Source organism: Mixophyes fleayi, chromosome 9 (genome assembly GCF_038048845.1).
Source record: "Mixophyes fleayi isolate aMixFle1 chromosome 9, aMixFle1.hap1, whole genome shotgun sequence".
In the NCBI taxonomy this organism is placed as follows: Eukaryota; Metazoa; Chordata; class Amphibia; order Anura; family Limnodynastidae; genus Mixophyes; species Mixophyes fleayi.
Genome location: NC_134410.1, coordinates 47853486 through 47872833, shown reverse-complemented (window position 1 = coordinate 47872833; position 19348 = coordinate 47853486). Strand labels below are relative to the sequence as shown.

The 19348-nt window shown below is 38.6% G+C and overlaps 1 protein-coding gene across 7 annotated transcripts in view; it reads left to right on the top strand.

Annotated features, from left to right (window-relative positions):
- SEPTIN6 (septin 6) overlaps positions 1–19348 on the top strand; it is a 47164-nt gene that overhangs the window by 5011 nt on the left and 22805 nt on the right. For 4 of the 7 annotated variants that reach the window (XM_075184292.1, XM_075184290.1, XM_075184291.1 and 1 more), the window contains exons 1-3: positions 10950–11102; positions 13514–13557; positions 14954–15068. In XM_075184292.1, coding sequence (XP_075040393.1) covers positions 10964–11102; positions 13514–13557; positions 14954–15068 — 298 coding nt within the window. In that variant the 5' untranslated portion in view covers positions 10950–10963. Of the gene's footprint in view, positions 1–10775; positions 10865–10949; positions 11103–13513; positions 13558–14953; positions 15069–19348 lie in introns of those variants that run through there. The other 3 variants (XM_075184296.1, XM_075184295.1, XM_075184294.1) reach the window with 3 other exon arrangements.

Sequence of the window (19348 nt, the reverse complement as noted above, 5' to 3'; positions counted from 1 at the left end):
GTGGAGTATGAAGAGTCGCTGGAGCCACTTGATCAATGGGTGTTGCTAGGGTTTGGTGAAAATGTGGAACTGCCATATCAGGGGAGGAGAATGTAGAGATTGGGGAGAGGAGGTGTTGGAGAGAGGTGTAAAACTTTTGAAGATTAACAGAGTTAAGATTTCTGCGGGTATGAGGAGTCTTGGCAGCGGTTGAGAAGTTCTGGGGGTGAATGTGTAACTGATAAGGTGATGATATGAGAGGGGGAAAGGAGTGTTAAGGAAATCAGAAACTGAGCATAGTCTAGAGAAAACAAGATCATTATCATCTATTTATTTATATAGTGCCACTAATTCTGCAGCAGTGGCCATCCCAATGAGTAGAGGATTAAACCCACTGAGAGAGGCCGTGAGAGTAGCTTGGAAGCAGCATTGGAATGTGGATTAGCAATAAGGATGTTGCAATCACCTCATGTCTTATTTCTGAGAGAGAAAGAAAAAAGTGTGTCCAAGGATAGAGGCACTCAAATGGCCAAAAACCTTTAAAACATATAACTTTATTGATTTATATTAATAGGGAATAATCCCTCAAAGGACTAATAGCAAAATATTAAAATAGAGTATGAAATGTATACATTTCATACTCTATTTTAATATTTCGCTATTAGTCCTTTGAGGGATTATTCCCTATTAATATATATTTTAATGTAAATCAATAAAGTTATGTTTTAAAGGTTTTCGGCCATTTGAGTGCCTCTATCCTTGGACACACTTTTTTCTTTCTCTCTCAAAAATAATATTGATTTCATAGAGTGTGTGAGTGCACCCTCCCTTAAACATTATGAAAGAATCATTGGAGTACTAATGGTCCACTTGGTGCGGTGCAACCCTATAACTCAATCACCTCATGTCGGAAGATAAGAAGTGAGGGAGCCACGAAGAAAAATGTTCAATAAATTGTTGGTGTGGTCCAGGGGGACTATAGATCACAGCAACATGCATAGAGAATGGGTTAAAATTAGAATATTGCGTACTTCAAAAGATGTTAAAGCGAGTGACGGGACATTTGGTAGAACTGTGAATATGTAATGTGGTTAGAGAAGTAATCTAATCCCACCTCCAGGTCTGCCTCCAGGTCTGGAGGTGTGGGTGAAATGGAGGCCACCATGTGAAAGGACTGCAGGTGAGGCAATGTCTGATTGTTTGAGTCATGTTTCTGTTATTGCCAGAAGGTTGACGTTGTTTGTGAGGAAGAGGTCATGTATGGAGTGAAATTTGTTACAAACTGAGCGTGCATTCCATGGGCGCATTTAAAACACTTTGGAAGAGAAGGGAGATGGCTGACGTGTTTCAGGTTAGCTGGATTTTGGCAGTGTTCAGAAATATGTGTATATATGGGAGAAGTGAGGGGGACCTGGATTAGGTGATTTACCACCAGCTATTAGAAGCAGAGAGACAGAAAGATAGGTAAGATGATTGTAGGGTGTGTGACCTTTTACTTTCTCTCAGCAGGATGAGAATGTTTAGTTTAGTGAAAATAGGAAAAAAAGTCCATGAATGTTAAATAGAGGTGAGTGGGGTAAGGAAGGGGCAGTGTGAACAAAGGTGTGTTGCAGAAAGAGTAAAGGATGATATAGTCCTAAAGATAATGCCATGAAAGGAGAGTATGAAAAGCAGTATGTTAAACATTTGGATTTCAGACTAGAAGCAAGAAAGTGAAGGAAATAAAAAGAAATACTTAGTTACTATGTCCAGTGTAGTTAGAGAAGAAGTGCAGAGTGAGGTTGGAACAGATGTAGCTTATATCTGGGTGTCGTCAATTGTTTTTTTAATGTTTAGCTATTTTATAAACCCTTTTATACTCAATTTCTTTGTGCAGAAAACACGTCTGTCCCCCTAGACTGAATGCTAAGATATAGTGAGGCTAATGATTCAGTATGCTACTGTACTGCATATATGAACAGCTGACTGCCATGCCCTCCGGTGCCCCTCAGATATTCTCTGGAATGCTTATGCCTTCCATGCACAGCCTTATAACTCAGTGGTATTACAGGAACCTCTCTATCCCATAGTGAGACCACAAGTAACTGCTGTATTATAACGTGTAACATAATGTTGTCCATGGGAAATAACATTCCTGGGAACTACTTGCAATGGTTCCCAGGAGATGCACTGTGAGGGGTCTGGACATTCACAGCCTTTCCTGCCCTGCTTCTGACATATATAGCCTCTGTAATTACTGCAAAAACTGGTGGGGAAAAAATGTAGGCTATAAATAAGGGGCTGATGCTACATATTGTATACATATTGCACATTACATATCGGCCCAGTCATATTGCAAAGGTAAAAAGTGCTTAGTGGGCTATATGATCCAGTCACACAGCAATGTTGGTCTTGTGTAAATGGTGGTAGTAGGGTAACCTAGGAAAGTTAAGAGGGTGGTTGAGGAATATTATATGCTTATCTGAAGAGGCGGGTTTTCAGAGAATTTTTGTAGATTAGAGGAAAATCTTAATGTGCAAAGGAGAGTATTCCACAAAGTGGGTGCAGCCCGAAACAGGTCCTGTAACCAGGAATGGGAGCAGGTAATGAAAGTGGATGAGAGATGCAGAATGGAGGTATCAAATTGTCAGATATTTTGAGACAAGTGAGGAGATGTATGTTAGTGCAGTTTTTCTCATGGCCTTGTATGTTAGATGTATGTAACATGATTTAGATATAACGTTGATTTGGGAAACAAAGGATCACACCCAGGCAACAAGTTTGTGGAGTGGGATTTATTGTTCTGTTGTCAACAGAAATAGATATGTCAGGCAGGAAGCATCTATTGTTGGGTCGGAATATTATTAAGTCTGTTTTTGAAAGATTGAGTTTGAGTTGGCGAGAGGACATCCAAGATGAAATGGCAGAAAGACAGTCAGTAACACAGGACAACACAGATGGTGAGAGATCAGGAAAAGATAGATAATTTTTTGGGTATCATCCGCATAGAGATGATGCTGAAATCCAAAGGAGCTTATTAGTTTTCCAAGAAATGTGTTGTAGATAGAGAAGTGTAGAGGACCAAGGACTGAGCCTTGTTATACTCCAACTGATAAGGGAATCGGAGCAGAGGTGGTTCCAGATAAACTAGCGATTAGATTGGTAGGATGAGAACCAGGAAAGGGCAGTGTCTTGAAGACGTAAGGATTGTAGCGTCTGTATGAGAACAGTGGTCAACAGTGTGAAATGCAGCAGTGAGAAGTGAGTAATGGTATTTTGATATTGCAGTGATTAAATTGTTAACAACTTCAGTCAATGCAACCTCTGTGGAGTGTGAATAATGAAAGTCTGACTGAAGAGGATCCCAATAGGTTGTGTGAGGAAGTAAAGCATTTAAGGTGAGTGTAGGCAATCTTTTGAGATGCTGAGAGGGGCAATGGAGCAGAGATATAGGATGGTAATTTGAAAGAAAGTTCTTTGTTTTTTAGTGAATAGGAATAATCACTGCATGCTTGAATAATGAGAGAAAGATACCAGTAGAGAAAACGTGAGATTACAGATTTTAGTTATGGGTGGGATGTGCACAGGATACAGGGATGTACCAATTTGTGAGGGTATAGGATCTAGAGGACAGGTGGTAGAATAGGAAGATAAGAAGACAGTAGATACTTTTTCATTTGTCAGAGGGTGCTGGGAATGTATTGAGCTGGTTGTTAGTAGTCAGAACATAGGTGTAAATTACTTTGGAAAAAAATAAAACCAGCGAAAATTGAAAAATTGTGTATCTGCCCATATGTAGAGTTGTACATATCTCAAGAGGCATCCGACTTCCGCATTGGCAGCATATGTGCATGGTTTAGGCAAAAGATGCACCTCAGTATATATGTGTGTTTCTGCAGATCTGTATGAGCCGCAATTGTGTGAACATAACCATACTACACTAGGGGGTAAATGTATCAAGTTGAGAGTTTTCCGGTGGGTTTGAAAAGTGGAGATGTTGCTTATAGCACCAATCAGATTCTAGCTATCATTTTGTAGAATGTACTAAATAAATGATAGCTAGAATCTGATTGGTTTTTCAAACCTGCTGGAAAACTCTCAGCTTGATACATTTACCCCTTGGCCTGCACTTGCATGCACATTCCTTCATTGTCTTTCCAGTTGTAAGGAAGCACAAATGCCAGATATATGCAAGTCTGCATTGACGTGTATGCGGACGTTCTCTTTGTGGGCATTCCCATTGCGATTTTACTCTACACAAGCTGACGTAAGTTCAACTCTGCCTCAGGCCCTAATGGTGCAGCCAATTGTGAGTTCCATTTGATGTAAAAGTAATGTTTATATTGACTGCCAGCAAAGACATTGTTGCTGAGTTTTAGCTGGGTCAGTGGTTGCAATTTCACTAGATCCAGCACAAAGTCCTGTACATGGCTGCAACACATAAACCTGGGAATTCAAAGTTTGGATCTAGGGCACATGTATTGGTATAACAGAAAATAGGAGTCACAGAATCAGAACTACTAACTAGCTACAGCCTGGACCAATGGGCAGGGCTCTTATGTTTTGATACTATAGTTAAGATGCTCTCTGTATTAAAAACATGGATAGTCAGATGTATATATCTTCTCTATCTGGTCAGTCCCTTCACTCAACTAAACCCGAATTTAATCAGAATTTTCAACACCATTATTTGCTATGCTTTTTCAATTAATTAAGTCTTAACTCTTTTTTTTAAAGGCAAGTACTCCCCAATAAATAACAGTTTTATTGGAAATCAAGGTAATCATCTGAAGCAAGCTGGGGGAAGGCTAAGTGGAGCTACAAGAAAAGTAGCAAAGTAGATCAGTCTAACATATATTGCAATATATTGAACTAAAATTACCTTCTTTAAATAATTTTCATTTCTCCAAACATTTGAACTACACTCCTCAGGATAGTGGATAAGCGCTGCAAAGGCTAATTTTTATTAACATTGTTTTTGAACTCTGTAATATTGTTGCCCATTTAAATAAATAATAAAAAAAAATAGAATATTTACATGGCTTCCTGCCCATCTCTGTCAGAAGTATTCAGGTAGTATTCTGTACAAAAGGGTTTTTATTCAAATTGTTGTTATGGATATTTCTGAATGTTGTTATGGGCTGTGGTATTAGAAACAAATTTTACCTGTTACATTGAACTGATAATTGAGAATAATATAACCTACCACAGCAGTGTGTGTATGTATGTAGGAATGATATCATTTGGTGTTGTAATAGTGATAGAAAAAGTTGTCTTGGACATCACTCCAGAGTCTCATCAACAGGTGCCTCTAGGTGATTATGGCTTCCATGCAGGCTTTAATGCCAACATCTCCTTAGCTTCTGTTCTTAGGAATACTGTTCCAATGAAACAATTGCAAGTTGAGCAGTTTTTTCACAGACGCTCCCAGTAGTCATCCCTCTTATAATCTGTGAGGTCTCTACCTCCAGGTATAATATAGAACCTATTCTACAACATTGACTGCTACCATTACCCCACTATGTTTATACAGGTCTGTTACATACCTTCCAAAACTGTCCAGCCCCTGATCCACCCAGCCACCCCTGGTCATCCCAGACATAGCCAAAATTACAGACAGATGCCTAAATTACTAGACCCTTCCTGCAAACTGGGATGCTGATTATACTTATTTCAGGGTTGGACACAACCTACGAGCCAGACATAGATGACAGTTGATCATTATTGTCTTTGGTTCCTTTTTAAAAAAGCTCCTACTGGCTCCTGAATTCTAAATTATATTGTCCATCTCTTACTTGGCTAACCAAGGAAACACCTGTATGGTAAATTGCAGTAATATTATATTACAATTTGAAGCATCTGGTACGGATGTGAAGTGTAGTGAAACTGTCATGACCACAGTTCCTCACATAGAACAGGAAATAATTGAATTAATAATACCTAGGGTTTTGCTGCTTGTCATGAAAGAGAGCTCATTTTATGAGACACCGCTACAGCATAAGGCTCCGTTTTGCACATATCACTATTTCCTGTTTGATTTCTTTTGACTTATTTATTTTGTTTGCATGCTTACAAGCTTTTCTTTCATTGTTCTTTGTTTGCAGCTTTAATGTTCCACTAAGTTGGGGAACGATAAATTAGAAATAGAAGACTTAATAAAAAAAAATATTTTGAGCCTATAGTGTTGAGGATAATGTACAGTTCATTAGTAATACTAGTCTTTAAAAAAACAGCCTTCCATAATGCTGTCATTATTTAATTAAATTGCAAACAGATATTTGTTCTAGGACAAATATGGTAAGAGTAGATATTTTGTGGTTGGATTCATGTAAATCATATACTGTAACTTCAAACTGCTGATTTGCACATACATATATTTGGCAATATTTCTTGTTTATTATTTAACTAAAATGCTCCAGAAATATTATGTATTATATACATTTGCAGAGATTAAAAATACCTTTACAAATTACACAAATGCTATTAATACCTTACAATCTAAAGGGCAGAAAAACAAGGGCTGGTTAGAACAATTGTAAAATTTGTCCCATAGAAGTGATGTCAAATATGGGGAGAGGTGAGACTGAGAAGGATTCAAGAACATAGGCGATAGGTGTCTAAAAAGTGTCTCTTGAAGTGAAACTAGGCTATCTTTCTGAAATAAACAAGGGGCATGATTGATTCATTAAGGAAAGTAATGCAAAAAGGAGTTAGTTTGCTCCTGGACAAGCCATGTTAAAATGAAAGGGATGCAAATTAGTTTATTATTTTGCAGATAAGTTAAATAGTGGCTGTTTTTCAAGTAACACACAAATACTTGATAGCTTTATGGTTACAGTCATGGCCAAAAGTTTTGAGAATGACACAAGTATTGGTTTTCACAAAGTTTGCTGCTTCATTGTTTTTAGACCTTTTTGTCAGATGTTGCTATGGTATACTGATGTAAAATTACAAGCATTTCATATGTGTCAAAGGCTTTTATTGGCAATTACATTAAGTTTATGCAAAGAGTTAGTATTTGTAGTGTTGACCCTTCTTTTTGCAGATCTCTGCAATTCGCCCTGGCATGCTGTCAATCAACTTCTGGGCCACATACTGACTGATGGCCGCCCATTCTTACCTAATCAATGCTTGGAGTTTGTCAGAATTTGTGGTTTTTTTTGTTTGTCCACCCACCTCTTGAGGATTGATCACAAGTTCTCAATGGGATTAAGGTCTGAGGAGTTTCCTGGCCATGGACCCAAAACGTTGATGTTTCGATCCTAGAGCCACTTAGTTAGCACTTTTGCCTTGTGGCAAGGTGCTCCATCATGCTAGAAAAGGCATTGTTCACCACCAAACTATTCTTGGATAGTTGCGAGAAGTTGCTCTTGGTTTTGGTACCATTTTTTAATCATGGCTGTTTTCTTAGACAAAATTGTGAGTGAGCCCACCCCCTTGGCTGAGAAGCAACCCCACACATGAATGGTCTCAGGATGCTTTACTGTTGGCATGATACAGGGCTGATGGTAGCGCTCACCTTTCCTTCTCTGGACAAGCTTTTTTCCAGATGCCCCAAACAATCTGATCTTTTTGTACCTTTTGCAGAAGATGTCTGTCACTGATGTTTTTCCTGGAGAGAAGTGGCTTCTTTGCTGGCCTTCTTGACACCAGGCCATCCTCCAAAAGTCTTTGCCTCACTGTGCGTGCAGATGCACTCACACCTGCTTGCTGCCATTCCTGAGCAAGCTCTGCACTAGTGCTGCTCCGAACTCACAGCTGAATCAACTTTAGAAGACAGTCCAGGCGCTTGTTAGATGTCATTGGGCGCCCTGAAGCCTTGTTCACAACTATTGAACCTCTCTCCTTGAAGTTCTTGATGATCCGATAAATGGTTGATTTAGGTGCAATCTTACTAGCAGCAATATCCTTACCTGTGAAGCCCTTTTTGTGCAAAGCTATGGTGACTGCACATGTTTACTTGCAGATAACCATGGTTAACAGAGAAAGAACAATGATTTCACCCTCCTTTTAAAGCTTCCAGTCTGTTATTATAACTCAGTCAGCATGACAGAGTGATCTCCAGCCTTGTCCTCCACAACACTCAGCTGTGTTAATGAGAGAATCACTGACCTCATGTCAGCTGGTCCTTTTGTGGCAGGGCTGAAATGCAGTGGAAATGTTGTTTTTGGGATAAAGTTCATTGTCATGGCAAAGAGGGACTTTTAAATTAATTGCAATTCATCTGATCACTCTTCATGACATTATGGAGTATATGCAAATTGCCATCATAAAAACTGAGGCAGCAGACTTTGTGAAAAATAATATTAGTATCATTCTTAAAACTTTTGGCCATGACTGTACATTGGAATTTAAAGTTGAACTAGGACATGCCCTTTCCCAACTATAAATGTGCCATCAAATTTGAAGTTTACCTCCCTCTCCAATGCAATATGGTTACTCCTTTTTTGGGCTTTACTTTCCTTAATGAATCAGGCCCAGGAAGTATGTAGTGTAAATGTATTTTGGACCTAGGAATGTAATAAGGGTTGTTATTAATGTGAGAGTCAACACCTTGCGCTCTCTGGACATGTGGGTAGTCTTATTAGTCACAAGCCCGGGCAGTTTTTTTTTTAGCAGGTTGCACTATGCACCACATAACATAAAGTGCTTCATATAATCAGATTGATCTTGTAAACCCAAATGCAAATGAAGTTACAACTCTGCATAACTTCAATGTAATTAGTTGGCATACATGCCTGCATGGTTTACATATACAAGATTGTGATCTAAATGCCGTGCAGCTATTCAGCATGTGTAATTTGTGTGTCCTGGTGTTATCCACAGGACTGCTTTATTTATTTATTCATGACTGGTGTTCCTGTAATAGAAAAATAAGTTAGCTGGTTAGAATCCTGTCTGTGCCCCTTGACTATTTGGACTGATTAAATTAGCTGCTGGGTACCATAGTAGCATAACGTTGTATTTCCATGTGATGTTTTGTTAATGATCTTTATGAGTAATTGACGGTTTTGTGCACATAAACAGAGGGCACGAGGCTACTATGGAACCTCATGGCTAATTGAAATTACTCCATAGTGTCCTGATGGAACATATGGAAATGTTCAGTCCTCCTGGTCTAGCACTGGTCCTGTTTTCTTGTCAATGAATTTGCAGTATGAACCTGTTCAAACTACTTTCTTTCTAGCATTATTTATTGACTGCAATAGGGTAAAAGCAAACACATACTGCTGGTCTTGCAAAACAAATTTGGTTTATATAATAATGGAGATGCTTAACTTCTGCAGAAAAAAAACTGTCTGATACCTTGTTATAGGGGTGAGCAAACAAAGCTAAGCATAGATAATTATCCACAATGGCATTAACCTTTGGTAAGTCACTCCAGATAACTATGATCAAAGTAATGCATTCTGATTTTTTGTTTACTTCCATCTTAACCCTTTTGAAACCAGATGCTGTTTGTGCCTCTCTGATCAGGCCCTTTTTTCATAGTGTTTCATCAATTTAGCTGGGAATTATAGAGACATATAGAGATATCTGATGGTAATATATTGAAATAGTTTTTTTTTTTTAATTAAAAGCCTACAGTTTGCTTATAAATGTCATGGGGCCAAGAACCAAACAAACCTGTATTTGACCCATTTCTGAACTCAAGGGACATCATTGACATCCGTGGTCAGGAGATAAGGGGCTGTGAAAGGTCCGTAAATAAGGGGCAGTGGGCTGGGTGTTATGCAAGTACTTGATCCCCTTCTCTCAATTATGATGCTTAAAAAAATACAAAAAAACAGTAGTCTGCGGTATGACACTAGCAGATGTGATGGTTTTTAAACCAAATTTTGCTTTAATGAACCATTTGAAGAATGTGAAGTTGAGTGAGCATTTAATGAGGTGAGGTATGTAAATTCATGACTAAAGAGGTGTAGAAGGTGAAGATAATAGCCAGATGTTTTACATGGTTCTATATTCACTGAAAGCTCTGTCCTGTGCATTATTTCATAATTGCATGTAAACTCAAAATATAAAAGTATTCGAGAACATGTAAGACTATTATCTTTATACATGTGAAAGTCAGTCATTGACTTTTGCAAATAATGCTGATGTGTCTCAAAGTAGTAACATTCTTTATTAAACATTCTGTGATGCATGTAATCCTTTGTTCTAGTGTCTAATGGTAAAAGCTCAATCATAATTGCCTCGAGGGGTCTTATTTATCATGTGACGTTTTGACCCTGTATTAACCAGAGATACTGACTGACATGGAGCAACCACTGTGCATATGCCACCAATTGGTGAACAACCTGTGGGGTAAATGTGGTGCTTAATTCCACCTTAAGACAAGCCATAACACCAGCAAGGCCCATGTGCAATATCTAGCACTATATAGAATTACATACTAGTAGTATATGCTCAGAATAGCTATAGATAACAAGCGATATGATACTGTGCTGTTGTCCATGCACGCAGAGTGAGAATGGTGCAATGCAGCTCTTAGTACTAACATCCTTAATGTAGGTTAGTGCTGGAAAAAGCTATAGCACTTTTTGAACAAAATAAAAATCAGTCACAACATTTTGTGTATTATCACACAGGCTACACTCTAAATGACATGATTACCTAATTTCCCTGCCCTGCCTTTATCAGTGCACTTTACCCAGCCAGACGACATGCTCCCTCCGTGTTCTCCTGTCTGGAATGGCCACTGCAGGGATATTGCTGCTAAGCTGTTGCATCTTCTTCACTTTTCCCACTGCTCCATTTTATTCTTCTTCTTTACCTATCCAGAATTACTGTAAATATTTTGGCTGACATGTGGCTGAGCAGCCGTTGCCAGTGTTCCAGAGGAGAGAAAGTAGAGCAGCAGCGGGTGACAGGAAAGCAGGAGACAGCAGAGGATACTTAGGGGGTCTGTTTAAGAAGCGCTGAAGAGCCAAAATTCCAGCTGAAACGCTGGCAAAAGGCTCGTTCACTTTTTTTTTTTTTTTTTATATTTATCAAACAGTTAATGTTGGAAATATCAGAGATGTCTCTGGCGTTAACCCCCTTCCTTGAGATTATTGCTGTCCCCATAGGATATCGTTTGCTGATCGTTTACATTGGGACCCAGCTACAGCCTATCCAGTTTCGCTGCATTTCTCATCCATGTAAGTGCAATGCGTATAACACTTCCTACATTCGCCGGCAGCATTAGGCTACTGGTAAATAGCAGAAAGACTTCATGGAGGAGGGCTGTCTTCTCTGGGGCTCCCAGAGCAGTCCCGTCATGGTAAATTACTGCTTTGTTTCATTGTGTTTTGCTGCATATTGGTTATCACTGAACTCTCTTAATAAATAGACCCCTTGGACTGAAGGGGGCAGCCACTGTCTTAGTGCATGGTGAGGGGATAATGGGTCAGCAGCCGCCTTACCCAGAAGCCAGCTCTGCATAGGGAACATTAATTCCTATGGTGGCTGCTCCTTCCTATTCATACACACAGTAAATTTACACTTAGTCTACTGTGTTGATACTACTCTGACTAAAAATTCTACTGTTATCACCACTGGTTACATTTAAGTAGCCTACGTTAATGTCTACAACATTTTATGCTCCATACTGAAGATGGTGCAGAAACCACTTGACAAGACGTTTGGATAAGGAGATCTCAATACAGAGGCGATGAGGTCACACCCATTTGTCTGCACTTTATATAATGGTTCATTAAGAGGCCAGCTTCATAGAGATGTGATATGGACAAAGCAAACAATAAAATGATATGCCTATATACTGCACTTTGAGTATATGAAGCTTGAGCAGTGCTTGAACAGAATAGCACAAGCTTTTTTAACTTTGATGTCGTTTTTTTTTTTGGGTTTTTTTTATATATATTCCCCTCCTCCCCCTTCCATCCTTATTGTTGATGTGCAAAATATCTTAATCTTTTTAAACTGATGACATGACTACTGACTGATAGCCGAATCAGCATAATATGTATCTCAACCAGTGGCTGTGATGCAGATTATATTTGCTAATCATGTGTAATTAAGTAAGGAAGATTTGTTTCCTGAACAAGGATGAGTTTTGTTTCCATCGCTGCATAAACAATGAATCAGAAAGATGAATTGTGATGTTGCATAATGTTTCTCATATGTTTTTGAATATGGAATATGGAATCTCTCCTGACTATAGGCTCACATAGGGTAATGGGTACCCTCCCATTTCTTACTTTAAAACTTCTAGACTATCAATATAGGTGTCTCAAAAAAGGGTGTTCTATATAAATATATTGCATATATATTTATCCTATTTGTTGTTCTCTAAAATCAATACTATAGCATTGTATGATTTGTGTAGGGAAAACTTCAGTAGGTCCAAGTACTGCAGGAACACCGTGTAATGCTTCATTTGTCACTAGCCTTTCCTTCTCCATCCGATTTTGCCAGTAACGTCATCCTCTCCTCTACCATCTCCACCTGCTGTCAGTATAGCACCTCATTTCATTAAGGCAACGACTGTACCAACGACTGAAAAAAAAAATATATATAAGTCCTAAACAGCATGCCGATACATGTGCACACACTATACATGTTTTAAAAGATTTACCCTCCGATCTATGCTCTTCAACTGTCATGCCCATCGGCTGAAAAGATCATAGGATATTTTTGCTAAACTGCAGGTTTGAAAAAATGCTGATGTTGCCTTTAGCAACCAATCAGATTCTAGCTGTCATTGTGTAGAATGTCCTAAACAAAGGATAACTAGAATCTGATTGGTTGCTGTTGGCAACATCTTCACTCTTTCGAACCCGCAGTTTAGTAAATATACCCCCATGACTCTGTAAACGCTATGGAGATCCTGATCGTGAGTGCGTACACACTGCAGTATTGTAAGAACATCGTCCCATAGCTGAACGAGGTTTGAAATCAAACGATCTGTGCTTTGGAACGATACTTGGTCATCATTGAAGTGTACACGCTACTGTGATATCGGGCTAATCAGTCGTTTATCGTTTGATTGGTCCAATAATAGGCAGGAAAGCCTGTAATATGTACCCAGCCTTAGGCTGTAACACTGTTGAAGAGGATATACTAGTTACCAAACCCAGTGCAGAACCCTTATACAGTACTATTGTTTCACATCTGAGACATAAGTGAGTAAAGTGCAGTATTTTTTTGATCTTTAATATAAACTGTGTTTATATTTAGTAAGCTTGTCATCTGTACTTTATTAACATGGTTCTCTAATTGTATTATAAACAGTTTTCTTGGCAGTAACTCTAGAGTAAGTGTTTATAACAGTTCTGTGTGCTACGTGGCTTCCCAGAGTTTTTCCTTTGTACATTGTTGTGGATGTGTCTTTCCCCAGCACTTAGACAAGTATAAATATTGTGTACAATAAAGTGCTGTCATCACCATGGTAAATTTAATTTCCAACTTCTAAGGCTCACAGTGTAAATGTTTCATCTATAAAATCTCTTTGATGCAGTGTTTGTGGCAATTTGTTATAGACTGCTAGCCAATAAAAAATGAGGTATAAACTGAATAGGTATTAAAGTCGATCTTTCTGTGTTATTCCAAGGCAAATCCAGTGCGGTATTCAAGACTTCTGATAACAGAGCCCTGGTAATTTATTCCTCACAGTGGTATTTTATTGTCAAGTGTTGTAATAAATTTGAAAGCTTTAGAATTTTTGTAGGTAGCATATACCTGGAGGTGTTTATATACCTGGAGGTGTTTTTCAGTTTCTCATCCTTTTTTTTTTTTAAAGCTATTTCTCTGTTTTTTTAAGGAAGTAAAATATTTAGCGTTGTTACTGTTGCTAAGGAGTCTGATAATTTGTGTATATTTTTATATAGACATGATACAATTCAGAGGCCGCATGGGCGGCCCTCTAACCTCCAGAAGGGCCGCACATTACTCTTAATTTCCGTAAGAAATGGAAGCAATACATTTAATGAAAGAAAGACGCCTATCTGTAACATGTGCGCAGGCATTTTACCAGCTATAACAAATATGTCTGGCTGTAAAGCAGGATGGATCTCCTGGGGGCCGTAGGTGAGAGCTCAGAGGGCCGCCTGTTGCCCATCACTGATATAGACGGTTGTGAGGAAGAAACCAGACTGTTAAACAACTACAGCAACAGTACCCTTATGTTGGCCACTCTGTTGGTTCAAGATATGGACAGAAGGAGGAGGCAGTGCCTATGATGAAAGCAAGAAGTTAAACCTATCCAGTAAAAAGTTATTGCGTAAACCAACGCTCTTTGTGGAGTGGATATATTACTCCCAAACCCCCCCCCCCCCCCTTTGTTTAAGTGAAAGGTGCCCATGATTAATCCTAAGAGGGTAGAAGAGGGATCCAGGACCAGAGCACAGTTGAAATGTCAGGGCCTTAGGTTGTATAGATAGCAGTATCTTACTAGCCCTCAGTATGTACATCCAGTTATGACCTCTTCCCAGCCCTCCCAGAAACTTTCCCTGTCAGGAGGGGCCACCTCGGTTCCCTATGGCTATTCTGCTAGAGCAAGGCATTTTTATCAGTTCAAGTGGTCTACTGAAAAACCCTCTTGGGAAATGTTAATGAAACATACTGCAAAGTGCCCTCTAATATATGTAGGATATCCGGTTGCTATTACTTTATGCACAGTGTATTATTAAAGATGCACATCATGTGTGGGAGTTGAAAAGTGTATTGGTTTATAGCTCCCGTTTTTTGTTTTTTTACTAACGAGTGTTTTCTGCCCCTTACTTAGCCTGTATCTGTTACGGCTCATGTCACACACACAATGAACACCTGTTTTGTATGCAGCATGAATAACCTCTCTACAGATCCTTTCCCTGATCGGAATAACTAAATATCCTGTTTATTTCAGTATGCAATTGTTAATGTCCAATGATTGTGCTCTGACCCGTGCAGTGTTCACTAGTCTATTGTTGCGTTAGTGAGATTTCTCTCCTAAACCGCACACGTGTGCAACGAATTTATGACATGTAACTCATATGCTCATTTTGTCTTTTAGGGTGACGGGGGCCGCAGTCTTCCTCTCTCTGGACATGTGGGATTTGACAGCCTGCCGGACCAGCTGGTTAACAAATCGATAAATCATGGGTTTTGTTTTAATATCCTCTGTGTGGGTGAGTATTTACAGACACGCTGACTTTATTAGGAGAGGCAGCGATCCAATGCCCCGTGTATGAATAGCACAAGAGAAGCAAGATTTCTGTAACTGTGCTGAAAATGAGACCATTCAATAGCCGGATATAGATGAATGCAGTGCATTGTGTGTATGACTTGTTTACTGCCAGCAACACAGTACATTGTAACAAGTCATACCCAAGATCATGTCATAACAGCAGTCGTTTATCTTGATAGCTGCTCTGACGTTTTGTTGTTATCCCATATAAATAACTTTAGTTTTAAATGGGGACACATTGACAATGTACTTACAAAATCAGAAGAACTATAAGAAGAACTTTCTGTATTTATTTGTACACAGCAGACTGCTAATATGCTCTATAGACATACACAGCCTTCTGTGTTTATTAAGTATAGTAGGGCTAATATAGACCTTCGGCATTGACATAGTTACGAGCTGGTAAATTGTGTGTAAACATTGGGTAGATGCTATGGGTGGGAATCTATGAAAACTGACGTAGTTTACTGCGGAACATGTACTGTGCCTTATATCCACCAATAAGACATTTCCTTTCATTTCCTAATTGGTTGCTATACTGCATTTTTATATCTTATGGGTTTTTTTTTTTTAAATCTCTTTCCCACGCATTTTGATAAATCTCATCCATATATATATTCAGATATGTCTACATGCTTGTGTATCTTGCTGTGTATATATATATCTTTCATAGGAGATTTGTTACATTCTTTCATACCTTTGTTAACATATTGACCAGTTAACAGCTGTGCTTTGGCATCTTCACTATTTTAATCTGATAGGTTTGAAACTTGTTCGTAAATGAAGCAAACTTTTCGGTAGGAAGTGGCTCTTGCAGCGTCCTCCTCGCTTACCCGCATCCTGAAGTATAGATGCTGTTTTTGTGGAAAGTTAAACCACAAGTGTAACATCAAACATTGCTTCTAGTGCACCAAACTGAAAAAAATATTTTGTTAGTTTTGTTTGGTCTCTTACATTTTAGAAATGCTTTGTTCATGAAGTTGCTTGTATGAGCTTATCCACATGTCTAGGTGTGATTTACCATCAGTGGTCGTTATGTGACATAAGGGGAAAGGGCTTTTAGGCATATTACGCTATAATTTTACCACCTTTTTTTTAATACTGTGTAGCAATTGATGTGTACATTTCCAGAGACATGTCGTTTTTATGCCTTGAGTAGGGTTTAATTTAATTTTGTTTGTCTTGTATAAATCTCCTGCTATTGAGCTCGGCCCACTCCTCTCCATGGAACACGCAGCGTTACCGGTCATTGGTTGCTGGTTCACTTCATCTAACAGCAGTGAGAAGACGGCCCTGCCAGAGATGGCAGACTCCTTGAACCCAGGCTCTCTCTGTCCTGTATTCTCTATGGCAGTGATGGGTAACCTGTGACACTCCAGGTGTTGTGAAACTACAAGCCCCAGCATGCTTTGCCAGCTATCTGCTAGTTATCTACTGGCAAAGCATGTTGGGGCTTGTAGTTTCACAACACCTGGCGTGTCACAGGTTAGCCATCACTGCTCTAGGGGGTATTTTAGTGCTGGTAGGAGAGAATATCCTTTGAGGGCTCATATGACCATGTAGTGGGTGCATCTGGTTGAACTAAATAAACACAGCATTTCTTTTATTTTATTTTTTTTAAAACCGTAAAAAAAATATATTTGCTTCTAGCCCTGTAACTATTAAAATGTGACTAAAATACACATTTAATATACTAAATTCATGAGACACATCCAATTACATTTCTGGGTAAATTAATGGGGCAAAGACTGAAAGTAAATGTTTTATCTGCCCATTTTTCTATATTTAATAAACCTAAAATATACAGAAGACAAAGTCCTAACTGCTATCAATATTGAGAGATAAAATTCTATTGAGTAAAAATAAATCTGTCAAAATAAACAGTAAAATATTAATTAAAAAAGCATTCTTCATACTCCTGCCCATCTTGCTGTACATTACAAAGTTCTCTAGAATGATTATCCCTGGAGAATTGATAAACAGCCGGCCCAGGAAGGTGGGAACAGCAGTGGTCCCAGACACAAGGTTATGCTAGTTCGTGGTGGTTTTATTAAAAAAAGCGTTTAAGTGGCATTTTTCATTTAAATACATACAGGATCAAGATAAAGTAAAAGACACTTCTTGTCTGTACAAAACACATCTAACATCTCTTGGTAACACAAATTCTACAATTTTTCACTTAATGTTATTAAATTTTACCTTATCAGATCAGTTGATAGGGGACTTATTAATTAAAAGAATGTAGATAAATGAAATTCTTTGTTTGTATCAATTAGACTGGGTATACACTAGACTGTTTACAGCGGATTTTTGGGCCAATCAAAGATAAACTACCATTCAGCCCAATATCATATTAGTGTGTACACTGCAACGATGAACTATTATCATTCCAAAGCTCATTGTTTCATTTGATTTTTAAGCCAGACTAAAAATCTTGTTCAATGATGGAACAGTGTCAGTCCAATTCTGCAGTGTGTATGCACTCACGACCAGCAGTGTCCATAGATCTCTATGGAGTGTACAGAGTCACAATTTTGTCAGCTAATGGTTAAGAAAGATAAAGAGCACAGATCTGAACATAAAATGTGTATAGTGTGTACACGTGACTCTGCGTGCTGATCGAGACTTTTTTTTTTCTCTGTCGTTGGTAAAATCACCAACGATATCGCATCGGGAGAAATTTTCTGTAGTGTGTACCCAGCCTTAGGCTTCGCACTTAAAGCCTAATGATAAGTGGTCTTTGACACTGATGGCCGAAAAAGATGATATAAGTGAATCTATCTGTACACACGTTTTGTGACAAGCGTTCACTTTACATTGTGCCTGCATTGTTCAGATGCATTAACGCTTGGTAAACTATAAGGCAGCTATATGGGAATGCTCATTAAGTACATAACACACTATACTGCAGGGACGGCTTGAGACATGGTAATGAATATGCTTCTGAATCTCTTAAAGATAGGACAATGTACAAGGTTTTACTGAGTGCTGTTTTTTACCACCCGTTTGTACTGGCCCTTACTGATTACTGAAAGAAATGTAGTGCAAGTAGACCCTACGTATAAATAGGATGTTTTACTTTTTGGGCAACATCTTTACTACGTCTTGGTCTTTTCTAGAGCAGAGGGAATTTCTTGTTTTCTTGTGTGCTTAAAACTATACCATGCAAAATTTCCATAAAGCTGAAATGCTCGATTAGCTCTGTGTTTTCCACTTTGAGTTGCTAATATACCTTAGGGAACTAAAGAAATACTAAATATAGTTTGGTTATTTTAGTAGTTTAGAGTTCCAGTATAGTTTGCAGTTCTTAACCTCTTTTACATATGCTGTGTAATCTGTTGTTTTACTTCTGAGAGGAAATGTGATTTCCATCTCCTATTTTGGTCATAAAGGACTGAACGTATGATTGTTGATTGTTCTGTGTGCCAGCAACTAGTCTGTTTATACACAACACTATTCATCTCCATTAACAATGGCTTTTATTACAGCGTAGGGCAAACACCTCCTTGGCTCATAAATCTGATTTCTAACAAGTTTTGTAATTGTTTTTAGGTTTATCTTCCGGTGAGCAAAAAGTGTAAATAGCTTAAAATAAAGTTTTATATTAAATACTGGTCTTCTATGAGTAATTACTGATATATATTAACAACAGGCATCAGTAATCGTATAAATAACAGCCCATAGCTGATTAAAGGGGAAAATACCAGAGATGACCATAAACCATGGTAATTAAGAGTTCAGGAGTGATCACACTGTAGAATGTCACCTCAGCTGAACTGTGTGTAGGCGAGAACATGGAGACAGGAAAAAATGATGGCAGGTGAGACGTCCCCTAAGTGTCCTGTTTCATAACTAGGGGGGTGTTAAACATAGAGCAATGTACACACACATACATATACAGTCAGCACTGGTTTATTCATACCTCCCAACTGTCCTGATTTTAAGTGGGACAGTTCTGGTTTCAAGAGCCTGTTAAGACTGTTGTCCCGGCTGCTAGAACAGTTGGGAGATATGGCCCACTTACCGCTTTAGAAGCGCTAGGGAGGATCACACCGGGACATACCACACCCCATGTAACAGACCCACACCGCCATCATGGTTTCTCTACACCCCCTTACTTTGGCATGTATCCTGACTTCAGGAGCTTCAATATTGCATGCTTGGTAGATATAAAAAAATAAATAAATAGGTAAATGTAACATCTTTTTTATTAGGTATTAT